The sequence below is a fragment of the Somniosus microcephalus genome, chromosome 3 (genome assembly GCF_052327205.1).
Source record: "Somniosus microcephalus isolate GS21.2 chromosome 3, FLI_Smic_1.0, whole genome shotgun sequence".
In the NCBI taxonomy this organism is placed as follows: Eukaryota; Metazoa; Chordata; class Chondrichthyes; order Squaliformes; family Somniosidae; genus Somniosus; species Somniosus microcephalus.
The window spans coordinates 228,657,222-228,679,532 of record NC_140989.1 but is presented as its reverse complement, the minus strand read 5'-3'; the positions used below and the strand labels follow the sequence as shown (position 1 = coordinate 228,679,532).

The following is a 22,311-nucleotide window of genomic DNA, read 5'->3' as shown; positions in this document are numbered from 1 at the left end:
ATGATTAAGTTCACAGACCTATTGCTTAAATAAAGAGTTAAACTGTAATACTCTGTTGTCCTGCAATTTCTTATTTTTGTACAAAGTGTGCAAAACAAGACATGGTGTCAGAACAGGGATTTGAAATGGACATCGTTGGAGCTCCCTTACCCCGAATGAATTGGGAATCTTTGAACTTACCTAGAGAATGGCGCAAGTTCAAGCAACACGTGCAGTTGATGTTTTCGGGTCTGCTGAAAAGCAAGAGGAGGAAGAAAGATGCAGCTACCTACTCCTGTGGATTGGAGAAAAAGGGAGAGACATTTTTAACACATGGTCTCTCACTGCGGATGAAGCAAAGGTACTGAAAAGTTATTTTGACCGTTTTGAAACATATGTGATGCCCAAGACAAATACGATATTCGCTAGGTACAAGTTTCAGGAGAAAGTACAAGGAGCTAGTGAGTCGTTTGAACAGTTCGTGACTGAGTTAAAACTGCTGGTAAAAGACTGTGAATAGGCAGAAGATAAAGATGAGATGGTCAGAGACCTCATCGTGTTTGGAATACATTCAGCTAAAGTGAGAGAGAAACTTTTGAATGTTGGGTCCGGGCTAACGCTGGACAAAGCTATGGACATAGCTAGATCGCACAAGATAGCCCAAGCACATTTGAAAACCATAACTGGCACCACGAACAGCTCGCGTGAACAGACAGTGCACGCAGTTAATAGACACACACCAAAGAACACCGCCCAGAGAGCGTGTTTCAGAACAGAAAGAACAGAGAGAGTTCTAAAAATGGGCGACACAGACATAAAACGCTTCAAAAACTGTGGATATTGTGGAAACAACTGGCATGGAGAAAAGGAGCACTGCCCTGCCAAAGGAAGGCAATGGACTAAATGTGGTAAACGGAACCACTTTGCTAAAGTTTGCAGGACTGGTTTTGGAAAAAACAGTACACACAGTGAGTGACAGCCAAATGCCAGATAGAGCGCCAAATGCAGAGGAACTGTTTATTGATTCTGTGTCACAGAAAAAACAGATTTCAGAGACTGAGCAAGCCTATGCCGATATTGAGATAGGAAAACAGGGCACAGAGCTTAGGTTTAAACTAGACACTGGAGCTCAGGTTAATGTAATTCCTCTGAGTATCACAGCTTGAAGGATGAGTGTGAGCTACAGCCCACCTCACGCAGACTGACCGGCTATGGGGGTGAGCAGCTCATCGTAAAAGGCACATGTGTGATGAAATGCAAGTACAAAGAAAGCGACATGATGTTGGACTTTTACATTGTTGACACTCAAGCACCTCCAGTGCTAGGTCTAAAGGCATGTTTAGACATGGACCTCGTCAAGCTAGTGCTATCATTGACAGCACCAGTTGATAAGCAGACAGTCATGGAGGAGTTTGCTGACGTTTTCAAAGGAATCGGACTATTCCCAGGTGAATGCACTATTCACCTTGACCCAGCAGCAACCCCTGTGGTTTGCCCACTGAGACGAATACCCCTTGCTCTACGTAGTTGCCTGAAGGAGGAGCTGCAGTGCATGGAGAATACAGAAATCATCGTCCGGGAAACAGAACCGACAGAGCGGGTCAACGCGTTAGTAGTGGTTGAGAAACCACGTCCAGGCAAGCTCAGAATCTGTCTCAACCCCAGAGATTTGAACAAGGCTATCAAACGCGCTCACTACCCTCTACCAACGCTAGATGACATCACACCCAAGTTAGTGGGAGCACGTTACTTCAGTGTAATGGACGCACGATCAGGATACTGGACTATCAAACTCACGGAAGTGTCATCTAAGCTAACAACGTTCAACACACCATTTGGACGCTACCGATTTCTGCGTTTACCATTTGGTCTTATCTCAGCTCAGGATGAATTCCAGCGGAAGATCGACAAAACCTATGAAGGCCTCGACGGAGTAGTCGCAATCGTAGATGACATCCTCATCTATGGCAGGAATAGAGAGGAATATGACAGGAACCTCCGTGCGATGCTACAAAGATCACGGGAGAAAGGTATCCGGCTCAACCCCGAGAAAAGCATAATCGGATCCACCGAGATCAGTTGTTTCGGGCATTGCCTCTCAACTGATGGCATTAAGCCAGATCCAGAGAAAATCTCCGCCATCAAGAAGATGGAGCCGCCGAAGAACCACGCAGAGCTAGAGACAGTACTAGGCATGGTTAACTACTTAGCCAAGTTTGCCCCGAGCCTCTCCGAAATCAACGCACCCATGCGTCAGTTGCTCAAACAATCCAATGAGTTCCTGTGGGACAAACAACATGACACAGCATTTCAGAAAATGAAAGACCTAATCACCAGAGAACCAGGACCAGTTCTTGCCTACTTCGACCCCAACAAAGAGCTCAGACTACAAGTGGACGCGTCAAAGTACGGACTAGGCGCAGCATTACTGCAAGAAGGAAAGCCCATCGGCTACGCTTCCAGATCTCACAGTGAAATCAACTATGCTCAAATCAAGAAAGAGCTATATGCAATTCTATTTGGATGTAAGCATTTCCACCAGTACGTCTATGGCCGACAAGTCATTGTGGAATCCGACCACAAGCCCCTCGAGTCAATCATGAGGAAACCACTAGCCGCAGCCCCACCAAGGCTACAGAGAATGATCCTTCAACTACAGAAGTACGACTTCACAATCATTCACCGTCCAGGCAAAGACATTCCTGTCGCAGACACGCTCTCCAGAAAGTCTCTTAGCTACCAGGACAGCAGCCTCAGTGAAGGCATGGATGTGCAGGTGCACATGGCGTACAACAGCTTACCTGTGAGTGACTCAAAACTGAAGGAGATCCGAGCAGGAACAGAGAAAGATGCACAACTCACGCTGCTGAGCAAAGTCATACATGAAGGATGGCCTGAGGAAAGGAGGAAATGCCCTCAGAGCATATCTGAATTCTGGAACCACAGAGACGAACTGTCACAAATCAACGGAATCGTCTTCAAAGGGGAGAAAATCATCATTCCTACCAGTCCAAGAGAAGAGATGTTGACAAAAATTCATGCTGGACATATGGGCATGGAAAAATGCAAACAAAGAGCACGTGACATTATGTTTTGGCCCGGAATGTGCAAACACATTGAGGACATTGTTGGAAAATGTTCCATTTGTCTCGAACGCCACCCACCAAATGTCAAAGAGCCCATGATACCTCACCGTATCCCAGACAGGCCCTGGCAGGTCGCGGCAACGGATCTGTTCACATGGAACAACGAGGACTACATAGTGACTGTTGATTACTACAGCAGATTTTTTGAACTGGACAAGCTTCACAGCACCACATCTGCAGCTGTGATCCACAAGCTAAAGGCAGCCTTTGCCAAGCATGGCATGGTAGAGACTTTAGTCTCAGACAATGGCCCCCAATACAAATCAAAAGAGTTCGAGTCGTTTGCCAAGGCATGGGATTTCACACGTGTCACATCAAGCCCACATTACCCCTAAAGTAATGGCCTTGCTGAAAAAACTGTCCAGATTGCAAAAACACTCATGGACAAAGCCAAAGCGGACAAAAGAGACCCCTACATCAGTCTCCTTGAGTACCGCAACACTCCGGTTGACAACTTCAAGTCACCAGCACAGCTGTTGATGAGCCACAAACTTCGCTCAATCCTTCCAAGCACCAACCAGCAGCTGCAGCCAGAGGTCGTCAGCTGCAAGCAAGTGCATCCAAAACTTGTACAGAGACAGCAACACCAAAAGAGATACTATGACAGGTCAGCTAGACTACTGCCGCCACTGCACAATGGAGAATCCATCAGAATCCAGGAGCAAGACAACTGGAAGCCAGCAGTCGTCATCCAGCCAACTGACACTGAGCGATCGTATCACATCTGCACCCCAGAAGGACAGGCAATCGCAGGCACCTCCTGAACACCAAGGAACAACACCGTCATTCCGACGAGAGGATCAGTTCAATAGAGTGTGATGAACAGAGCAATACACAAAAACACATCATACTTACCTGAACCTAAACCTGAACCTGAATTGTTGACCGATTCAGGAGCATGTTCAGTTCCATACCACACAAGGTTGGGACGAGAGGTCAAGCCTAGAGTTATCCTTGACTTGTGAACTGTCAAAGGGTGTAGGCGGATCGCTGCCCTAAAAAAAAACTGTACATCGTTATTGAAACATTGAGATGTTTTCAGCGCTAGTTAAATGCTGAGTTTACTTATATGCTTATGCTACCGAGAACATTATGTAGAAGAAAGGTTTAAAAGTAATGCATAACATTTTTCTTTTAGAAGGGGATGTAAGATTTGCATATTGAATTATCATTGGCCCGCAGGCATCTGTAAGGAATACCTATTATATTCACATGTGATCACATGCTGAGTTGTCATTGGCCATAAGGCATCTGTAGGGGGTCTTGACTCCATCTTGTCCCCACTGTGCTTTATGATTAAGTTCACAGACCTATTGCTTAAATAAAGAGTTAAACTGTAATACTCCGTTGTCCTGCAATTTCTTATTTTTGTACAAAGTGTGCAAAACAAAACACTGATGTCCACATTTATAGTGAAAGCTGCTTGTATAAAGTCGTCACCTTGTACTGATATCCTCCCCCGCGCCCCTGTGGTGATGCTGTAGAACCTGTTGTGCAACTCATTGGTCCCCACCAACACAGATGCCGGTCTTCAGCCAATTCGATTCACTCCACGTGAGATCAAGAAACTGCTGAGCGCACTGGATACAGCAAAGGCTATGGGCCCTGACAACAACCCAGTTGTAGTGCTGAAGCAAGCCAAGTGACCAATCCTGGTTCAATGAGGAGTGTAGAAGAGCATTCCAGGAGCAGCACCAGGCGTAGCTAAAAAAAGAGGTGCCAACCTGGTGAAGCTACAACACAGGACTACATGCGATCTCACAACCAACAGATCAGATCAAAGCTCTGCAGTCCTTCCACATCCAGTCGTGAATGGTGGTGGACTATTAAACAACTAACAGAGGAGGAGGCTCCATGAACACCCCCATCCTCAATGAAGGCGAAGCCTAGCACGAGTGCAAAAGACAAGACTGAAGCGTTTGCAATCATCTTCAGCCGGAAGTCCCAAGTGGATAATCCATTTCGGCCTCCTCCTGAGATCCCCACCAATGTTTCCATTAAGTTGCGTGGCCACACAGCAGTCTGGAGGTCCCACGCAGGCTGGTAACCGGCTTTTAAATGGAAAAACCGCGCATGCGCGAAAATTTGAATGGGCCGCGCAGCCTGTTAAAGGTGCCACACACCCCAAAAAAATTAGAGGGAACATTGGTCCCCACCAACACAGATGCCGGTCTTCAGCCAATTCGATTCACTCCACGTGAGATCAAGAAACTGCTGAGCGCACTGGATACAGCAAAGGCTATGGGCCCTGACAACAACCCAGTTGTAGTGCTGAAGACTTGTGCTTCAGAACTAGCCGCTCCTCTAGCCAAGCTGTTCCAGTACAGCTACAACATTGGCATCTACCCAAAAAAGTGGAAAATTGCCTGGATATGTTCTGTCCACAAAAAGCAGGACAAATCCAATCCAGCCAATTACCGCCCTATCAGTCCACTCTCAATCATCAGCAAAGTGATGGAAGGTGTCGTCGACAGTGTTATCAAGCAGCACTTACTCACCAGTAACCTGCTCACTGATGCCCAGCTTGGGTTCCACCAGGACCACTCAGCTCCAGACCTCATTACAGCCTTGGTCCAAACACGAACAAAGTAGCTGAATTCCAGGTGAGGTGAGAGTGACTGCCCTTGACATCAAGGCAGCATTTGACCGAGTGTGGTACCAAGGAGCCCTAGTAAAATTGAAGTCAATGGGGATCAAGGGAAATCTCTCCACCAGCTGAAATCATACCTAGCACAAAAGGAAGATGGTTGTGGTGGTTGGAGGTCGATCATCTTAGCCTCAGGATATCACTGCAGGGGTTCCTCAAGGCAGTGTCCTAGGCCCAACCATCTTCAGCTGCTTCATCAATTAACTTCCCTCCATCATAAGGTCAGAAATGGGGATGTTCGCTCGTGATTGCACAGTGTTCAGTTCCATTCCTAATTCCTCAGATAATGAAGCAATCTATGCCCGCATGCAGCAAGACCTGGAAAACATCCAGGTTTGGGGTGATAAGTGGCAAGTAACATTCACACCACACAAGTGCCAGGCAATGTCCATCCCCAACAAGAGAGAGTCTAACCACCTCGCCTTGACATTCAACAGCATTTCCATCATTGAATCCCCCACCAGCAACATCCTGGGGGTCACCATTGACCAGAAACTTAACTGGACCAGCCACATAAATGCTGTAGCTACAAGAACAGGTCAGAAGCTAGGTATTCTGTGGCGAGTGACTCAGCTCCTGACTCCCCAAAGCCTTTCCACTACCTACAAAGTACAAGTCGGACTCCCCCCGACCATGGGGCCGGAATCGGACCTGCCTGGTCCTGCAGCCTCCTCTGGAGTGTTCCCCGCCAAGCCTGTCAATCAGGCTGACTTCCGGGCGGGGAACCTGTCAGGGCCAAGAGTCACACGCTGCAGAGTTAAATCTCCACAGCATGCGGGGAAATCAAACTTCCGGGTTTCCCGCCCGCTGCTGGACACCCCCACTCCCAGCGTGTCGGGAAGTAAAAATTGCTCCCAATGACTATAATCAGGAATTTGCCTTGTGGGACATCTTAGGTGCTAACAATGGAGCATCAAAGTGCCACATTACTGCAAACCCTCCAGTGTTCTCATTGCTAGCTAAATTTCTGTGATGATCTTATTTTTAATGTGCGTGCATGTCAGTGCTGCAGTCTCTCTCAAGGATGTGCTCGAATGTTATTTTCTCCAGCACAAATTTACTGTACTCTCAGGCTTGTTTCTCACAGGGATTCACCGTCCCACCCCTTTTACCTACTGACTTCACCATTGCACTCGACTGGTATTGACCTTCAGCATTCTTCCAACATGGTTGTTTTGCCATGAGGATTAATCACAACGCTGTTCCTCATGGAGACTTGGTGTCATTTCTCACAGTAAATGATCACAGCAGAGTAAGGTGAAGCACATTATTTTCCATTTGGTCACAGTTGTTTGGAGTTACAGATTTTTCTCGATAGCCTGATGTACTCTCCCTATTGTGAATTTTATCCCAGCATTCCTGTTGAAATTCATTTTTTTGCTGTTGTCTTCAATCTCGACCTTGCACCCAAGTAGCTCCAGAGGGGAATCATTTGCTTTAGTCAAGAGCTAGCCAAGGGAATGAAGGACAACTGGTAGAGTTGCCCGCAGTTGGCATTGTTCCTTTCAGCGCAATCCGAGGGCAACTATTTCACAAAGCAACAAAAATGGAGACAAAAGCTATTTTAAATTGGTGGCCTACCATTACAGGACCACATCCAACAATCTACTCAAGGCCCCTCAGAGTAGAATGCTTCAGCTCCTATAACCTTGCCAGTACATTCAATGTATCAGTGTAGGGTGGTAACTTTTGAAGTACTGTTTGAATACAATCTAAACTAACTGGATCGGATGTGAATACTTATATTGCGATTTTCCTCTTTCTAGAAAAATACATTAAAAAAAAAACATTTTAAAAACTGGCAGCAAGCGTAAAGCCAGATAACAAGTTCCTGCACTTAAACCACATTCTACAACTATAGGTAATATTGCGCCACGCACATTAACCAGCAGTGACAGCTTTATTTCACTTTGTATTACTCCACAATAATGTTTTACGAGAGTAACGTGAAAGAGACATATTACAGTGCAATGGTGGATTCGGAGAACCCCTGCTTTATATCGATATAAAAGTTTTTGAGAGCATCCGTGAAACTTCCGTGTTGTAAGCATTAAAAAAGGAAGTAATTTCAGGGGTATTTTCAGAACAATAGCTGAAAATTCATCAGCCTCTGCCAATCAACAAACATCCCTCACCAAATAAAAGCTAAACTCCAATAAGTCTCAGGTTATGTTTACGTTTTGCAATTAGACTTAAAGGGGGAGGACAGTTAAATACAGCTCCTGCTGAGCAGCAGAATAATACATTGCATCTCAAAGCACTTAACAGCAGGAAGATGTTATTAACAACACAGAGTACAGGGATCAGGATCAGGAACCAGCCCAGGGAAGGGAAGGTAAGGTGTGGGAGCACTGGATGGCAAGATGGGGCTTAAGCCAGTGATGATCGGGCTGGCAGGTACGGCAATCAGAAGGTCAAAAGCCAATGGAGTGAGGGGCGGGTGCAGCCTGTGGTAGCAGAGTTTCCCACAATGGCATGGAGAACCTTAATTGGGAACCCTGCTCCCCAACAATAACAATTTGTGTTACCTACATTACAACAATGACTACACTTCAAAAGTACTGCATTGGTTGTAAAGCGCTTTGGGACGTCAGGTGGTTGTGAAAGGCGCTATATAAATTCAAGTCTTTCTTTTACAGCACCTTTAAAGTACAAAAATGTCCCAAGGCACTTCACAGAGGTATAATCAGACAAAAAAGAATGTCAGGCCAAAGGAGGGGTGAGAGGTGGGTTTTAAGCCGCATAAATGCTGGGTTCCCACCGTGAGGAGGAACCAGCTTTAAGTTGTTTTAAAAATATGAAAATATAGTGAATCTTGTGTGGCATTTCTCAAGGTGAATCGACAGGGAATGACATGCCCACCCCCAATCCTAGTCCGATCTGTTCACCTGCCCTGATCTCTCTTTGCATCTCACTGGTGCCAGCTGCCAAATGGGCAAGAGGCCAATGATAACCGGGAAGTGGGGCGACTAGATAACAATGGGGCATGATGGCAGAGGGAGACAGAGGTCTGGTGGGGGATACCAGATGGAGAAGGGCAGCTGGGGAGATGGGGAGGGGAGAGTGAGGGGATCTAGGAGATGGGGGCATGATGAAAGCAGGGAGGAATATGGGGGAAGGGAGACAGCGCAATGAGAGATGGGCAGGAGGGGAGGCAACTTGTAGTTTTTTGAAGAATGGGAAAGTAAGCTATCTGGCTTCCTCCTATACAATCCCATCTCCCTTCCTGTGCCTTGGGGGAAGGGAGATTGGGAATGGGGGGAATGGAGGAAGGTGATTAATAGTTTTCTTTTGGGGGGGGGGGGGGGATGAGGGAGGACGACGACAATGGAGACTACCACCAGCTTGAGCCCACCTCCTTTGCTGCATCTCCATATCTGTCACTTGACCTTTCTTTTCCCCAACCCTCTCCTACACCCATCCCATTCGTTTTTCCCATCCATACACCCCATACTGTCCCACCTCCTATTCCCTCCCCTCCTCTCCCATATTCCAAATCTCCTTCTCATCCCCCAATCATCTCTGCAATTTCCTTTCCGCTCTCCACGATCCCAACCCCCACCTGTTCTCCCCTCTGTTGGTGGAGGTCACAGTTGGCAGAGGGAGGGGAGGCCCAGGAGCAAGTGGAGAAGGGAGGGAGGCTCACGAAGCAGTGAGGTTAACAGGAACCAGTTGGGGGGGGGGGGGGGCGCAGAAGTGGTGAGACAATGCAAAAAAATTAATATAGGTTGAAACAAGAAGTTAAAAAATGTCCTACCGTTGTAATGGTCTGAAGCTGGTTGCCACAGCGCCACCTAAAATGGAGACAGGCCTGGGAGGTCTCAAAGGCAAGCAGGTAATAGCACCACCTATCTTGGAAATCAAACATTGCAGGATTCAATCAGAGGTATAAAAATCAGGAGCAAAACCTGAGCATGACACAAGGGCAACTGACAGAAAAAAATGTGAGAGAGAAACTGTTATAGGATTATGTTATACGCAACAGAAAATGCATGTAGACACTTGAAGATTGTATAGTTTAATGGTGAATGTAACCTAGGGGTGTTCCATTGGACTATTGTTGGGAATAAAGGGGATGTTGGCTACAAAAGAAATTATTGTAAAAGAGCAAATGGTACAGAGAAATAGATAATGAAATAAACTTAATTTATCGGATTGTAATACAGTCTGAGCATAAGTAGTATACTCAATATCCCAAGATGCATCAGTACCAGTTAGATGTGCTGCTGGAATATTTATCTTTAGTTTCCAGCAGATTCCACTCAATTGTTCCATTGTTTTTCAAAAGAAAGTGTCTTTCCTCATCATAATTTGAGTTCATTTTTCAAAAAAAACCAAGTGGAATTCTGAAGCAAACAGAAAACCTCAAATGGTTCACAATTATGTAAACATATTAAGTAGCTGTATGAGACAGAGAGAGACACAGCTTGAGAGATACAAAATGTCTTTCCTCATCCCAATTGAAGTTTCTTTGAAAGAAAACAAGGAAGTTGACTTTTGTAAGCAAGAAGCCTCAGGGGAAAATATACAGGAAAAGGGGGTGTGAGGAAGAAAATAGGCTAAGGATGGAGGTTCCCTGGCACCTCACTACCAGCCCTGGGGTGGAGGAAGTAGGAGTGAGGGAGCAGTGGATAAAGTGAAAAGCATAGCAAGGACAGGGGAGAAGATCCTGGAGTTGAGCAGTTCTCAAAGAAGAGGTGGCGTATCGAAGGGAATGTGGTAATGCGATGGTGAAAGGTTCGGGGCTCAATGCTGCCTCTGCCGCATCCCTCCCCTTCCCCATGCCCACCAAGCCAAGCTTCCGCCAAGTTTCCCCCTGCCAGATCTGAACTCTCATCTCTCTAGTTTCTCTTATTTCCTGATGCCCTCTCCAAACTTATCTTGTCCACGAGACCCACTTCTTGCTCTCTCGACCCTATTTGCACAAAACTGCTGGTGATCCAACTTCCCGCCTAGCCCCCATGCTAGCTGATATTGTAATGGTTCCCTTTCCTCAGATAGTGTCCCGCTCCCCTTTCAAATCTGCTGACATCACCCTGCTCTTGAAATAAACACCCTTGACCTTTCTGTCATTGTAAACTACCACCCCATCTCCAACTTCCCTTTCCCCTCCAAAGTACTTGAACGTGTCGCCTCCCAAATCCATACCCATCTTTACCGCAACTCCATGTTTGAACCTCTCCAATCTCCACCCGTCATAGCACTAAAGCGGCCCTAATCAAAGTCACAAATGACATCTTCCGTGACTGTGGTGCACTATCCCTCCTCATCCTACTTGACCTGTCTGCAGCCCTTGACATGGTTGACTACACCATTTTCTTCCAATGCCTCTCCATCATTATCCAACTGAGTCGGCGCCGTGGCTTAGTTGGTTAAAGCGCCTGTCTAGTAAACAGGAGATCCTAGGGTTGAATCCCAGCAGTGCCTGCAGTTTGTTTGCGGAGCAGGCTCGAGGGGCCAAGTGGCCTATTCCTGCTCCTATTTCTTATATGTCGGACTGCCGTCACTTGGTTCCACACTTATTTATCCAGTCATATCCGCTGCCTCTCAGCAACATTACCCAAAGACATGCCAGATTCCAGATGTACGCTGACGATACCCAGCTCTATCTCACTATCATCTCCCTCACACCTCCACTACCTTCGTGCTGTCAGACTGCTTGTCCGACATCCAGTCTTGGAGGAACCAAAATTTCCTCCAATTCATTGGGAAGACAGAAGTTATTGTCTTTGGCCCCGCCACAAACTCCGTTCCCTAGCCACTGATTCCATCCCTCGCCTGGGCACAGTCTAAGGCTGGGCCAAACTGTTCGCAACCTCGGCATCCTCTTTGACCTTCCAACCCCTTATCCTCTCCATCACAAAGACCGCCTACTTTTAGCTCTGTAATATTGCCCGTTTTCGCCCCGCCCTTGGCTGCTCCTTTCATTGCACGCCACTGATCACCTCACACCTGAAAGAGAATAGAGCGAGAAGCAAAAGAAGATAGGGAGAACCAGAAGACAAAGAGAAATTCAAAAGCACAAGTGGAGAGAAAGAAAAACTAAGCAACATGAAAACAGAGACACACGAGAGACAGACCATATTGTCCAACTTACCCTGTGGAACGCCACAAGAGATTCAATATACAAAAAAAGGTTCTATTACACAAAATGTCATTATTTTCTTTACCAGCTCTCTGCAAACACATTATATTTCCTTCACATTTATTTTGTTGTGTCCCTCCACAATGTGTAATCCATCTCTCCCTCTGGCCTTCTTTCTCACCCCATGTCATGCAGTAGTGCAGAAGCCAACTCCTCTGGTTATTGGACTGATCCTAGTGCAAAGCTTTTTGTTCTTACAGAAACTCAGCTGTGAAGTGTTTCAATACCTCCAGTCACAAATCACTTCTGAATGTATTGTTGCTATAATCATTTTGCATTTTTCCTCTTATGGGTTAGGAAATTTGCAGTGTTTCCCCAATAGGCTGCTGAACCAAACTATCCCATTGTAATACTGCTGTCTCCACACAGCTATTTATTTTATTACATACCAAGGAAAATATTTAGGGATCATTGAATTTTTATTTTACCAATTCCCACCAATATATGCCCAGAATGGTTAATCAGTGAAACCAATTTGCTCTGAAATTTAAAAAAACACTTCCAGTTCCTTACCAAAAAGCAGGTTGTGTGTCGGTGTCTCCGATTGCAACTATTCCAGTGTATAATCTCCAACAATTTTTATCATTCCACCATGACCGTGGCAGATTAGTGGCTGCAGCCACAACAATAAATGTAAGCTCTTCAACTTTACAAAACTATCTAGAAGTTCAGCGAGAGCCCGATGGTGAGTCTCATAAAAGAGGTGTTTGTGAACGGTGTAATTAATTATGAGTGATCATCTAGCTTGATATTTTGTTTTAAGTTTCTTGCTCGTTTTTCTTTTGCAAATTTTGACCAAATTTAGCCAGGTTTTTTGGGGGTTCAATTGTTCCCACTGATTTCCCCACCTTTTAAAAAAAACAAAACACAAAAGCCTGAAAAAGCCCAGGGTTTTAAATTGATTAAAAAAAAACTTTAATGGTCCTTGAAAATACTACACAAGGCACATAAACCTCTCTCCAATGAGGCCTCTCGTGAGCTAAAGATTGTGACAAGCTAAATACTTGCACTAATGTACTTCCAGCAAGAAACTGGAAACCTTGCTGCGTGCAGAAGATGCTGATTTGGCAGATAATTGCAGGAAAAAAAGGATTGCTTGTTGCTATGGATTTTATTTTCTGAGATACAGACCTTCTTACCTTTTCTGCAAGCTGTCTGGGTTCAGGAACCAACTATAGTTGTGGGTTGGCAACCTGCTTTGAGAACCATCAAAAAGGTTCCTGTATGCAGAGTGATTTCCTGTCGTCCAGTTTCTTGCCAGAAAATGTCAGATTATCCACCTCAAGTACGGTGTTCAACCTCAATATACAAACAGGGCGCCAAGTTGCACTCACCCATCAACCCTGTGCTCGCTGACCTAGATTGGCTCCCTGTTTCCCAAATTTAAAATTCTTATCCTCGTGTTCAAAATCCCTCTTTGGCCTCACCCCAACAACCCTCCGAGAACTCTTTCCTCCAACTCTGGCCTCGTGCATCCCCTGCTCCCCGCTATTGGTGGCTGTATCTTCAGTTGCCGAGACCCCACACTCCGGAATTCCCTCCCTAAACCTGCCACCTCTCGACTCCCTCTCCTCTTTTACGACCTTCTGTTGAACCTACCGCTTACCAAACTTTTAGTCACCCCTTCTAATATATCCATTTAGCTCGGTGTCAATTTTTGTCTGATTATGCTTCTGTGAAGCGCCTTGGAACATTGTATTCTGTTAAAGGCATTATATAAATGAAAGTTGCTGCTGTTGTTGATATAACCCCATCATCTCATGAGGAGAAACGCCAGGGACCAAGGAAATTTACATCTTCCACCGTTGGCGATGTTCCCCCGCTTTCCTATATATGAAGTCTCATTTTGGGCTATGCTTTTAGTTCTTGCCCAGAGGCAGCACTGAGACTTCAAGTGACAGCGAGGGCACTGAAATAATATCGTGAAATAGAGTAGCTGCACGCCAAACCAAGGGAAGAAACAGAAATGAGAGGTAGGGTTGAAAACTATATTGCGTATGGAGTTTTGAACATTAATGTATAAAATAGCCTAGGAGTAAGACCCTATCTAATATTTTTTCCTACTTATTCAACCTCCATATGGGCAGGGCAAATTAATACAAAAAATACTGCAGGATCATTGAGGCCTAATGCTTTCAGGCTGGCTTGAAGTCCCTCACTGCTAAAGCACTTATTTTGGGTTATTAAGTCAAGGTAAAAATGCAATTGAAAACGTAGATACTGCTTCAGGATGGTGCCTTGCAGTTACTTCAAAAAGAGTCCTAGCACCATGCCCAAGAAATAATGACTGCACAAGTAGAGTCAACTCTATTTCCCAGGGCGGTCTCTTTGCCAGTGAATAACACTAGGAAATGTACACCGCTACCCAATTGGCTTTGTAATGGTTATACCAGTACCAGGGTCAAGGCCCCACTTGCTTGGATGAGTGCAACTCCAACACTCAAGAAACTCAACACCATCCAGGACAAAGCAGCCCGCTTGATTGGCACCCCATCTACCACCTTAAACATTCACTCCCTCTACCACCGGCACACAGTGTCCACCATCTACAAGATGCAGCAACTCGCCAAGGCTTTTTCAACAGCACCTCCCAAACCCATGACCTCTGCTACCTAGAAGGACAAGGGCAGCAGGCGCATGGGAACACCATCACCTGCAAGTCACACACCATCCTGACTTGGAAATATATCACCATTCCATCATAGTCATTGGATCAAAATCCTGCACCTCCCTCCCTAACAGCACTGTGGGAGCACCTTCACCACACGGACTGCAGCGGTTCAAGGTGGCGGCTCACCAGCACCTTCTCAAGGGCAATTACAGATGGGCAATAAATGCTGGCCTTGCCAGTGATGCCCACATCCCAGGAGCAAATTTTTAAAAACTTGAATTAACAAAGGTACAGGAGTAGGTCATTCAACCCCTCGAGTCTGTTCCAACATTCAATTAGATCATGGCTAATCTGGATCTTTACTCCATCTACCCGCCTTGGTCCCATAACCCTTAATACGCTTGCCTAACAAAAATTTATCAATCTCAGTTTTGAAATTTTCAATTGACCCACAGCTTTTTGGGGGAGAGAGTTCCAGATTGGGAAGAAGTGCTTCCTGACATCACCCCTCAATGGCCTAGCTCTAATTTTAAGGTTATACCCCTTGTTCTGAACTCCCCCACCAGAGGAAATAGTTTCTCTCTATCTACCCTATCAACTCCTTTCATCATCCTAAACACCTCAATTAGATCACCCCTTAATCTTCTATACAAGCCTAGTCTGTGCAACCTTTTAATAATTTAACCCTTTCAGACGAAGTTTCATTCTGGTGACTCTGCGCTGTTATTCTTCCTGAGGTGCGGTGCTCAGAACTGAACGTAGTACTCTAAGTGGGGTCTAACTAACATAACTTCCACTCTTTGTATTGCAGCCCTCTAGAGAAAAAGGCCAACATTCTATTAACCTTTTAAATTATTTTTGTGATTTCTGTACTTAGACCCCTAAAGCTCTTGGCTCCTCCAGTTTGTAGCTTCCCACCATTTAGAAAATATTCTGATCTATCTTTCTTAGGTCCAAAGATTCTCCACATTGAATTTCATCTGCCACAGTTTTACCCACTCACAATCTATCAATGTCACTTTGCAACTTTTTGCTTGTTTCTATCCTATTTACTGTGCCACCTAACTTAGTTTCGTCAGCAAACTTGGATATACGGCTCTCTATTCCTTAACCCAAATCATTTATAAATATAGTGAAAAGATGAGGCCCCAGTCCAGATCCCTGTGGGACACCACTAGTCACATCCAGCCATCCCGTCACAGCAAGGTGAGGGGGAAGGAAGCGAGAGCAAGATACAATTTTAACAAAGTGACCCTATGCTGGGACATGTTCAGGGTTCAGTACTAAAGGACTCTTCAAGGAAGTCCCAGGAACTGCTGGAAATCTGTCAGTAGTCGGGGAGGTGCAACATTTCAGCTTTAACATTCCTACAGAACGGCTCCAGGAGACATTCACATTGGCTAGTTAGGCTTCTAATAACATTTCAGGATATATGGATGCCTTGTTTGGAGAAAATTGGGGGAAATAGTTAATTAGATGCAAAGTAGGAACATTGGTCATCTGATCAGAGGAACAAAACAGGTTTTTAATCACATCCAGCTTGCTCTGTGCTGACCCTTGTTCATTATTTCTGATCTTAAGTTCAAATTCCTGCACTCCTTGCTGATTCTTTTGATGCTTTCTTTCGTTCCAAAGCAGCATGCACAAAGGCAGGTACTCAAAAGAAAAAAAGTCTCCCATTTTGTTTTTGCACAATATTTTATTTTCTTTGTCCCATTGCAACAGTTCTCATCAAAAGTGAGTCGATGGTTTGGGATTAAACCCACACTCTTCACACCTTCAATAAACAAAAACAACAGCAGCAGACGCTGGAAATCTGTCAGCAGTTGGAGGGAGGGAAGGGGCAACGTTTCAGCTTCAACATTCCTACAAAACAGCTCCAGGTGACATTCCAATTGGTTAGTTAGGTACGAATCTGGCAAAACGTTATTCTAATAAAGTTATAAGACACGTTGAGTTAAAACAGTTAAAGGGATTCATGCAGAAAATGAATGGGTTGAAGAAAGCAAAGCGTGCTTGGAGCTCGTGCTCTGCATTACTACTGTTCCCTTTGTCCAGTATGGCAGCGTCATTTCCACTTGCTTTTTCCAGGAAACCTCCTTTTGTACAACCACAGAAACTGGTCATCTTTCTCTCTCTGTCTCACACACATGGCAGCTTCTTACTATGTACAGTAAACTCGTTTGTTAAAACAACAAAAAAAGTTTTTTGAAACATTTCCTCAAATGATCATGTTGATGAACATTTTTCAACTTTGATAAAAGTTTGATTTAAAAACAGAATAATTTCTAAGATGTTGTGGTTTATAGCTTGTTTTTGTTCATGTCAGATTTTTCAGCCACATAAAACCTCACTTGTAAAATATCTTTAGCTGGGCACTCATTTAACACACAATGTATTACCCTGAAAGTAACCAACCTGCAATACAACAATCCAAGTCCCAGTCTCTTTAGATACTCCTACCATTTACACAGACTACCTCCATTCTATGTGCTTCTCAGTTAGATATATACACCCTCTAGCCAGAGAATTTAAACTCTAAATTACACAACACTTGAAAATTCCATTTCTTGTAAAATAATTGTTCCATTCTCCACTCTTTCTTACAACATCTTCCAGAGCAGGAATTCTAACAGAAATAATTAAAAAAGTCACTTTAAATTCTACAAGTAATTATTTACCCCATTACAATCTTAGTTAATTTCTGTACAGGTTTCATACAGTTCTCCACAGCGGAGTAAGACTTTTTGCAGAGTGCACAATGATATTAGGCATTGTCCCATGAATAATATCTCATGATCTGAAGCATGAAAAAACAGTCCTAGCAGCACCTGTGAACAACTCCTCAAGAGTGAATTCAGAAAGCTCAGTCCATGTGCGTCTGCTCAGAAACATCTGGATTCCCTCTCAACAGCTGCTGTTCTTGAACTCCCCGTTCTCCGTTATTGACAGCTTGGTGGGGTTGGTGGGAGAAATTCCGTTCCGAGTTTGCATGCTGTAACGTTCCTTGACCTGCGTTAGAGCATTCATCAGCCGAGAGTTGGCAGAGTCCAGGGAGATGATTCGTTTCTCCTGAGAGAAAAGCAAAGCAAGTCAGGTAAGGGGAGGCTGGGGAATGGGGATGAATTTCTCTGACAATGGTGTGCATGGATGGTTTTAATAGTACGAAAATAAAACAAATAGCCAAACCATTGTTTGAGATTACCAGCAGGGCGAGGACACAACACACTGAGAAAGGAGGAGGGAAGCGGCCAAAGCTGGAGTCTAACAAAGGCCTGAAAAAATCCTCTGGTCCAACTCCATCCCAACTGTGGACTGTTGCAATGGATCAGGTTTATTTTTTTGTACTGGTCAAGTTTCATTCTTACAAGCAGAAGCACAGCAGACTCCAGTATAAACACTCTAAATGTACGTGGCTTCCTTACCAACAGAAAGCCCACATCAAACACTCCTCCTTCATAATGTGCTGTTTTTGAATAACTCCCAAAGACAGCAAATGTAAGGACTGTTTTCTTACACTACGAGTTAATGTGGCTGCATTAACACTGCATTTTATTTGCACAGCAGCATCATGGAAAACTATACTTTCACTATTGGGAGACGTTGGATTGGTTTGGTAGGGGTTACAGCTTTACAAGCACACTACTGACAGGGGTAGGCAGGGGAAGAGGTGATGCAAATTTAGAAGACAGGACACTTAATTGGGGGTGAGGAGAATGAAGCAACAGTTATCAATGACCAAAGAAGATCCTCTTTCTCATAAGTGGAAAGGACCCCTCTGGGTATAATGAAGTGCTATTGGTTCAGTATTCCCTTTGTACTGTGTGTTCAGCTTTCTTTTATTAGACTAGAAAAGAACAGCTGTTCATAGTTGGATCAGACCAGACTACCTTCCAAGCACATCATATACGATGAGCATCTCAAAACCTTTGGGGGGAAAAAAGCGCAGCTTTTCAAAAGCTATTAAGTTCATTCAAAAAAAGCCTAAAATTCCTTCTAAAAGTTGTGCATTTGGCAGAAAATGAACTTGTATTAAGAAACTTGAATAATCTTTATTCATCCCCCATGGCTATTATTCAAACAGACTGCAGGGGACATCACAGCCAACTATTTCCAGCAGGTGTCACTGGATCACCAGTGGGAGCAGGAACTCTGGCTGATTTTACCATCCCCAAAGCATGGGTGCTGAGGAGAACATGGGTGCTTTTACTGTCACCCTGGCTGACATCAGCTGACTCAACACAAACTTGGGGTTGAACCTAGGGGCTTCCCGAGTGACAAGCCTTTGAAAGATTAGAAACAAAACAGCTGGGGGGGGGGGGGGGGGGGATCATCAGTTTTTGTTAAGGTGCGCGCGCATGCGCAAAACTTTGAATGGGCTGCGCATTGGGGGAGGCAGTGCAGCTTAGGAGGCAGTGCAGCTTATGGGGTACACAGGCCATCATACATTAGTGCACCAATTTCATCCAGAGGAAACTAAATGCAGGTGAAAGTTAATTCAATTGCAAACAATTGGAATCTTGAATGCTCTGCTAAACCCATGGAGAGTTTGAATTTTTTCCATTAGATTAATGGGACTCCCTGATTAGTGTAGTGGGCAAATGATGGGGAACTGGGATATATAGGCCAGGAGGGTCCTGGGTTTGATGCTCTGTGCTGAGTTACCTGATCTCACCCATGGCCCCCATTCCTCATGGCTATCCAGGGACTCTACTGGAAAGAGCATGTGTGCATATCAGTTGAGGATAGAATTAGGCTTGGCTGTCCTGTCCTCCCAAGACTGAACTGCACGCTGCCAGTCACTGGGCTCCTGTATGGCAAATGGCCACTTACTGGAGGTATTGCCAGCACCCAGGGAACATCACTGTAGCACAAGCCATTGCTTTCTGACGACAGAGAAAGACAAAGAGAAAACTGACAGGAGAAGAGAAAGGAAAACTGTGATGTGTTTCTTTAGAAATTTGCTGTGGGTATAGCAGACCCCCGAAGATCTGCCTTTTCAGTTATATAGCTGTACAGAGTGATGCAATGCTTGGTGCTCGTGATCCAACCAGCTACTCATGCAGTGTTGCTTCATTTTACACCTTTGAAATTTCACTGTTCTGTTCATTATGTTCTTTTTAAAAAAAAATGTTGATAGATGCAGTGGGGGGAAAAAAAATCACGCAGTCAGAACGTGCAACAACAAGCCCGCACAATGCTAGCTGGAGAGAGGGGGAGGGACCAGTGGGTTTTTCTCATCTCTATGAACTGCTTTGCTAGGAAACGGAATCTTACTTGCCTGTTATGCTCATCCCATCCTCACAATTGACCTGTAACCAATACAGTGAACATGTCACGGGCAATATTCGGCAACCTTAGCTGCTTTCTGAAGAGACAGTGTTTCTTTTGTGATAAATACACAATTGAGGGAATAAAGCACATCTTCATCCATTATTACACAAATGGCTACCAAAGAGGTGGCTATAGAGATAGTGGATGCATTGGTTGTCATCTTCCAAAATTCCATAGTTTCTAGAACGGTTCCCGTGGATTGGAAGGTAGCAAATGTAACCCCACTATTTAAGAAAGGAGGGCGATAGAAAACGGGAACTACAGACCAGTTAGCCTGACATCAATGCTAGAATCTATTATTATGGACGTGGTAACAGAGCACTTAGCAAATAATAATAGGATTGGGCAGAGTCAACACGGATTTATGAAAGGGAAATCGTGTTCGACGAATCTGTTCGAGTTTTTTTTACATAGAAACATAGAAAATAGGAGCAGGAGTAGGCCATTCGGCCCCTCGAGCCTGCTCCGCCATTCAATGCGATCATGGCTGATCATCCAAGTTCAGTACCTGGTCCCTGCTTTCTCCCCATACCCCTTGATCCCTTTAGCCTTAAGAAATATATCCAACTCCTTCTTGAATATATTTAATGTATTGGCCTCTACTGCCTTCTGTGGTAGAGAATTCCACAGGTTCACCACTCTCTGGGTGAAGAAATTCCTCCTAATTTCTGTCCTAAAAGGCCTACCCATTATCCTTACACTGTGACCCCTGGTTCTGGACTCCCCGACCATCGGGAACATCCGCCCTGCATTTAGTCTGTCCAGTCCTGCCAGAATTTTATAATTTTCAATGAGATCCCCTCTCATTCTTCTAAACTCCAGCGAGTACAAGCCCAATCGTCCCAATCTCTCCTCATACGTCATTCCTGCCATCCCAGGTATCAGCCTGGTGACTCTTCGCTGAATTCCTTCCATGGCAAGAATATCCTTCCTCAGATAAGGCGACCAAAACTGCACACAATACTCAAGATGTGGTCTCACCAAGGCCCTGTACAACTGCAGCAAGACATCCTTGTTCCTGTACTCAAACCCTCTCGCTACGAAGGCCAACGTACCATTTGCCTTCTTAACCGCCTGCTGCACCTGCATGCTTACCTTCAGCGACTGGTGCACAAGGACACCCAGGTCTCGTTGCACTTCCCCTTCTCCCAATCTATTGCCATTCAGATAATAATCTGCCTTCCTGTTTTTGCCACCAAAGTGGATAACCTCACATTTATCCACATTATATTGCATCTGCCATGCTTCTGCCCAATCACCCAACCTGTCCAAATCATCCTGGAGTTTCTCGGCATCCCCCTCACAGCACACACGCCCACCCAGCTTTGTGTCGTCTGCAAATTTGGAGATATTACATCTAGTTCCCTTGTCTAGATCATTAATATATATTGTGAATAGCTGGGGTCCAAGGACCGATCCCTGCGGTACCCCACTAGTCACTGCCTGCCACTCGGAAAAAGACCCGTTTATTCCAACTCTTTGCTTTCTATCTGCCAACCAGCTCTCTATCCGCCAACCAGCTCTCTATCCAAGTCAATACCTTGCCCCCAATCCCATGTGCCTTAACTTTACACGCTAATCTCTTATGTGGGACCTTATCGAAAGCCTTCTGAAAGTCCAAATACACCACATCCACTGGTTCTCCCTTATCTATTTTACCAGTTACATCCTCAAAAAATTCCAGTAGATTAGTCAAGCACGATTTACCTTTTGTAAATCCATGTTGACTTTGTCCGATCCTGTCACTGTTTTCCAAGTGCTCTGCTATTACATCTTTTAAAATGGACTCTAGCATTTTCCCCACGACCGATGTCAGGCTTACCGGTCTGTAATTCCCAGTTTTCTCTCTACCACCTTTTTTGAATAGTGGGGTAACATTAGCTACCCTCCAATCCATGGGTACTGTTCCAGATTCCATCGAATGTTAGAAGATGATCAGCAATGCATCTACTATTTCTGGGGCCACTTCCTTAAGTACCCTGGGATGTAGATTATCAGGCCCTGGGGATTTATCGGCCTTCAATCCCATCAATTTCCCTAACACCATTTCCCTACAAATACTGATTTCTTTCAGTTCCTCCCTTTCATCAGACCCTATGTTCCCCGACATCTCTGGGAGGTTATTTGTGTCCTCCTTTGTGAAGACAGAACCAAAATATGTATTTAATTGGTCTGCCATTTCTTTGTTCCCCATTATAAATTCCCCTGATTCTGACTGCAAGGGACCTACGCTTGATTTCACCAATCTTTTTCTCTTCACATATCTATAAAAGCTTTTACAGTCAGTTTTTATGTTCCCTGAAAGCTTACTCTCATATTCTATTTTTCCTTTCTTAATTAATCCCTTTGTCCTCCTTTGTTGAATCCTAAACTGCTCCCAATCCTTTGGATTACTGCTTTTTCTGGCCAATTTATATGTCCGCTCCTTGGATCTTATGCTATCCCTAAT

The 22,311-nt window shown here is 44.7% G+C and overlaps 1 protein-coding gene across 12 annotated transcripts in view; it reads right to left on the bottom strand.

The window, feature by feature from the left end:
• Positions 1 to 9,774: 9,774 nt before the first annotated feature.
• The window catches only part of rasal2 (RAS protein activator like 2), a 496,897-nt gene continuing 484,360 nt past the window's right edge, over positions 9,775 to 22,311 (bottom strand). For 10 of the 12 annotated variants that reach the window (XM_085982240.1, XM_085982244.1, XM_085982242.1 and 7 more), the window contains 2 exons: positions 19,810 to 19,840; positions 9,775 to 17,600 (listed from right to left, as the gene is read on the bottom strand). In XM_085982240.1, coding sequence (XP_085838366.1) covers positions 17,395 to 17,600; positions 19,810 to 19,840 — 237 coding nt within the window. In that variant the 3' untranslated portion in view covers positions 9,775 to 17,394. The remainder of the gene's footprint in view (positions 17,601 to 19,809; positions 19,841 to 22,311) is intronic. The other 2 variants (XM_085982237.1, XM_085982238.1) reach the window with 1 other exon arrangement.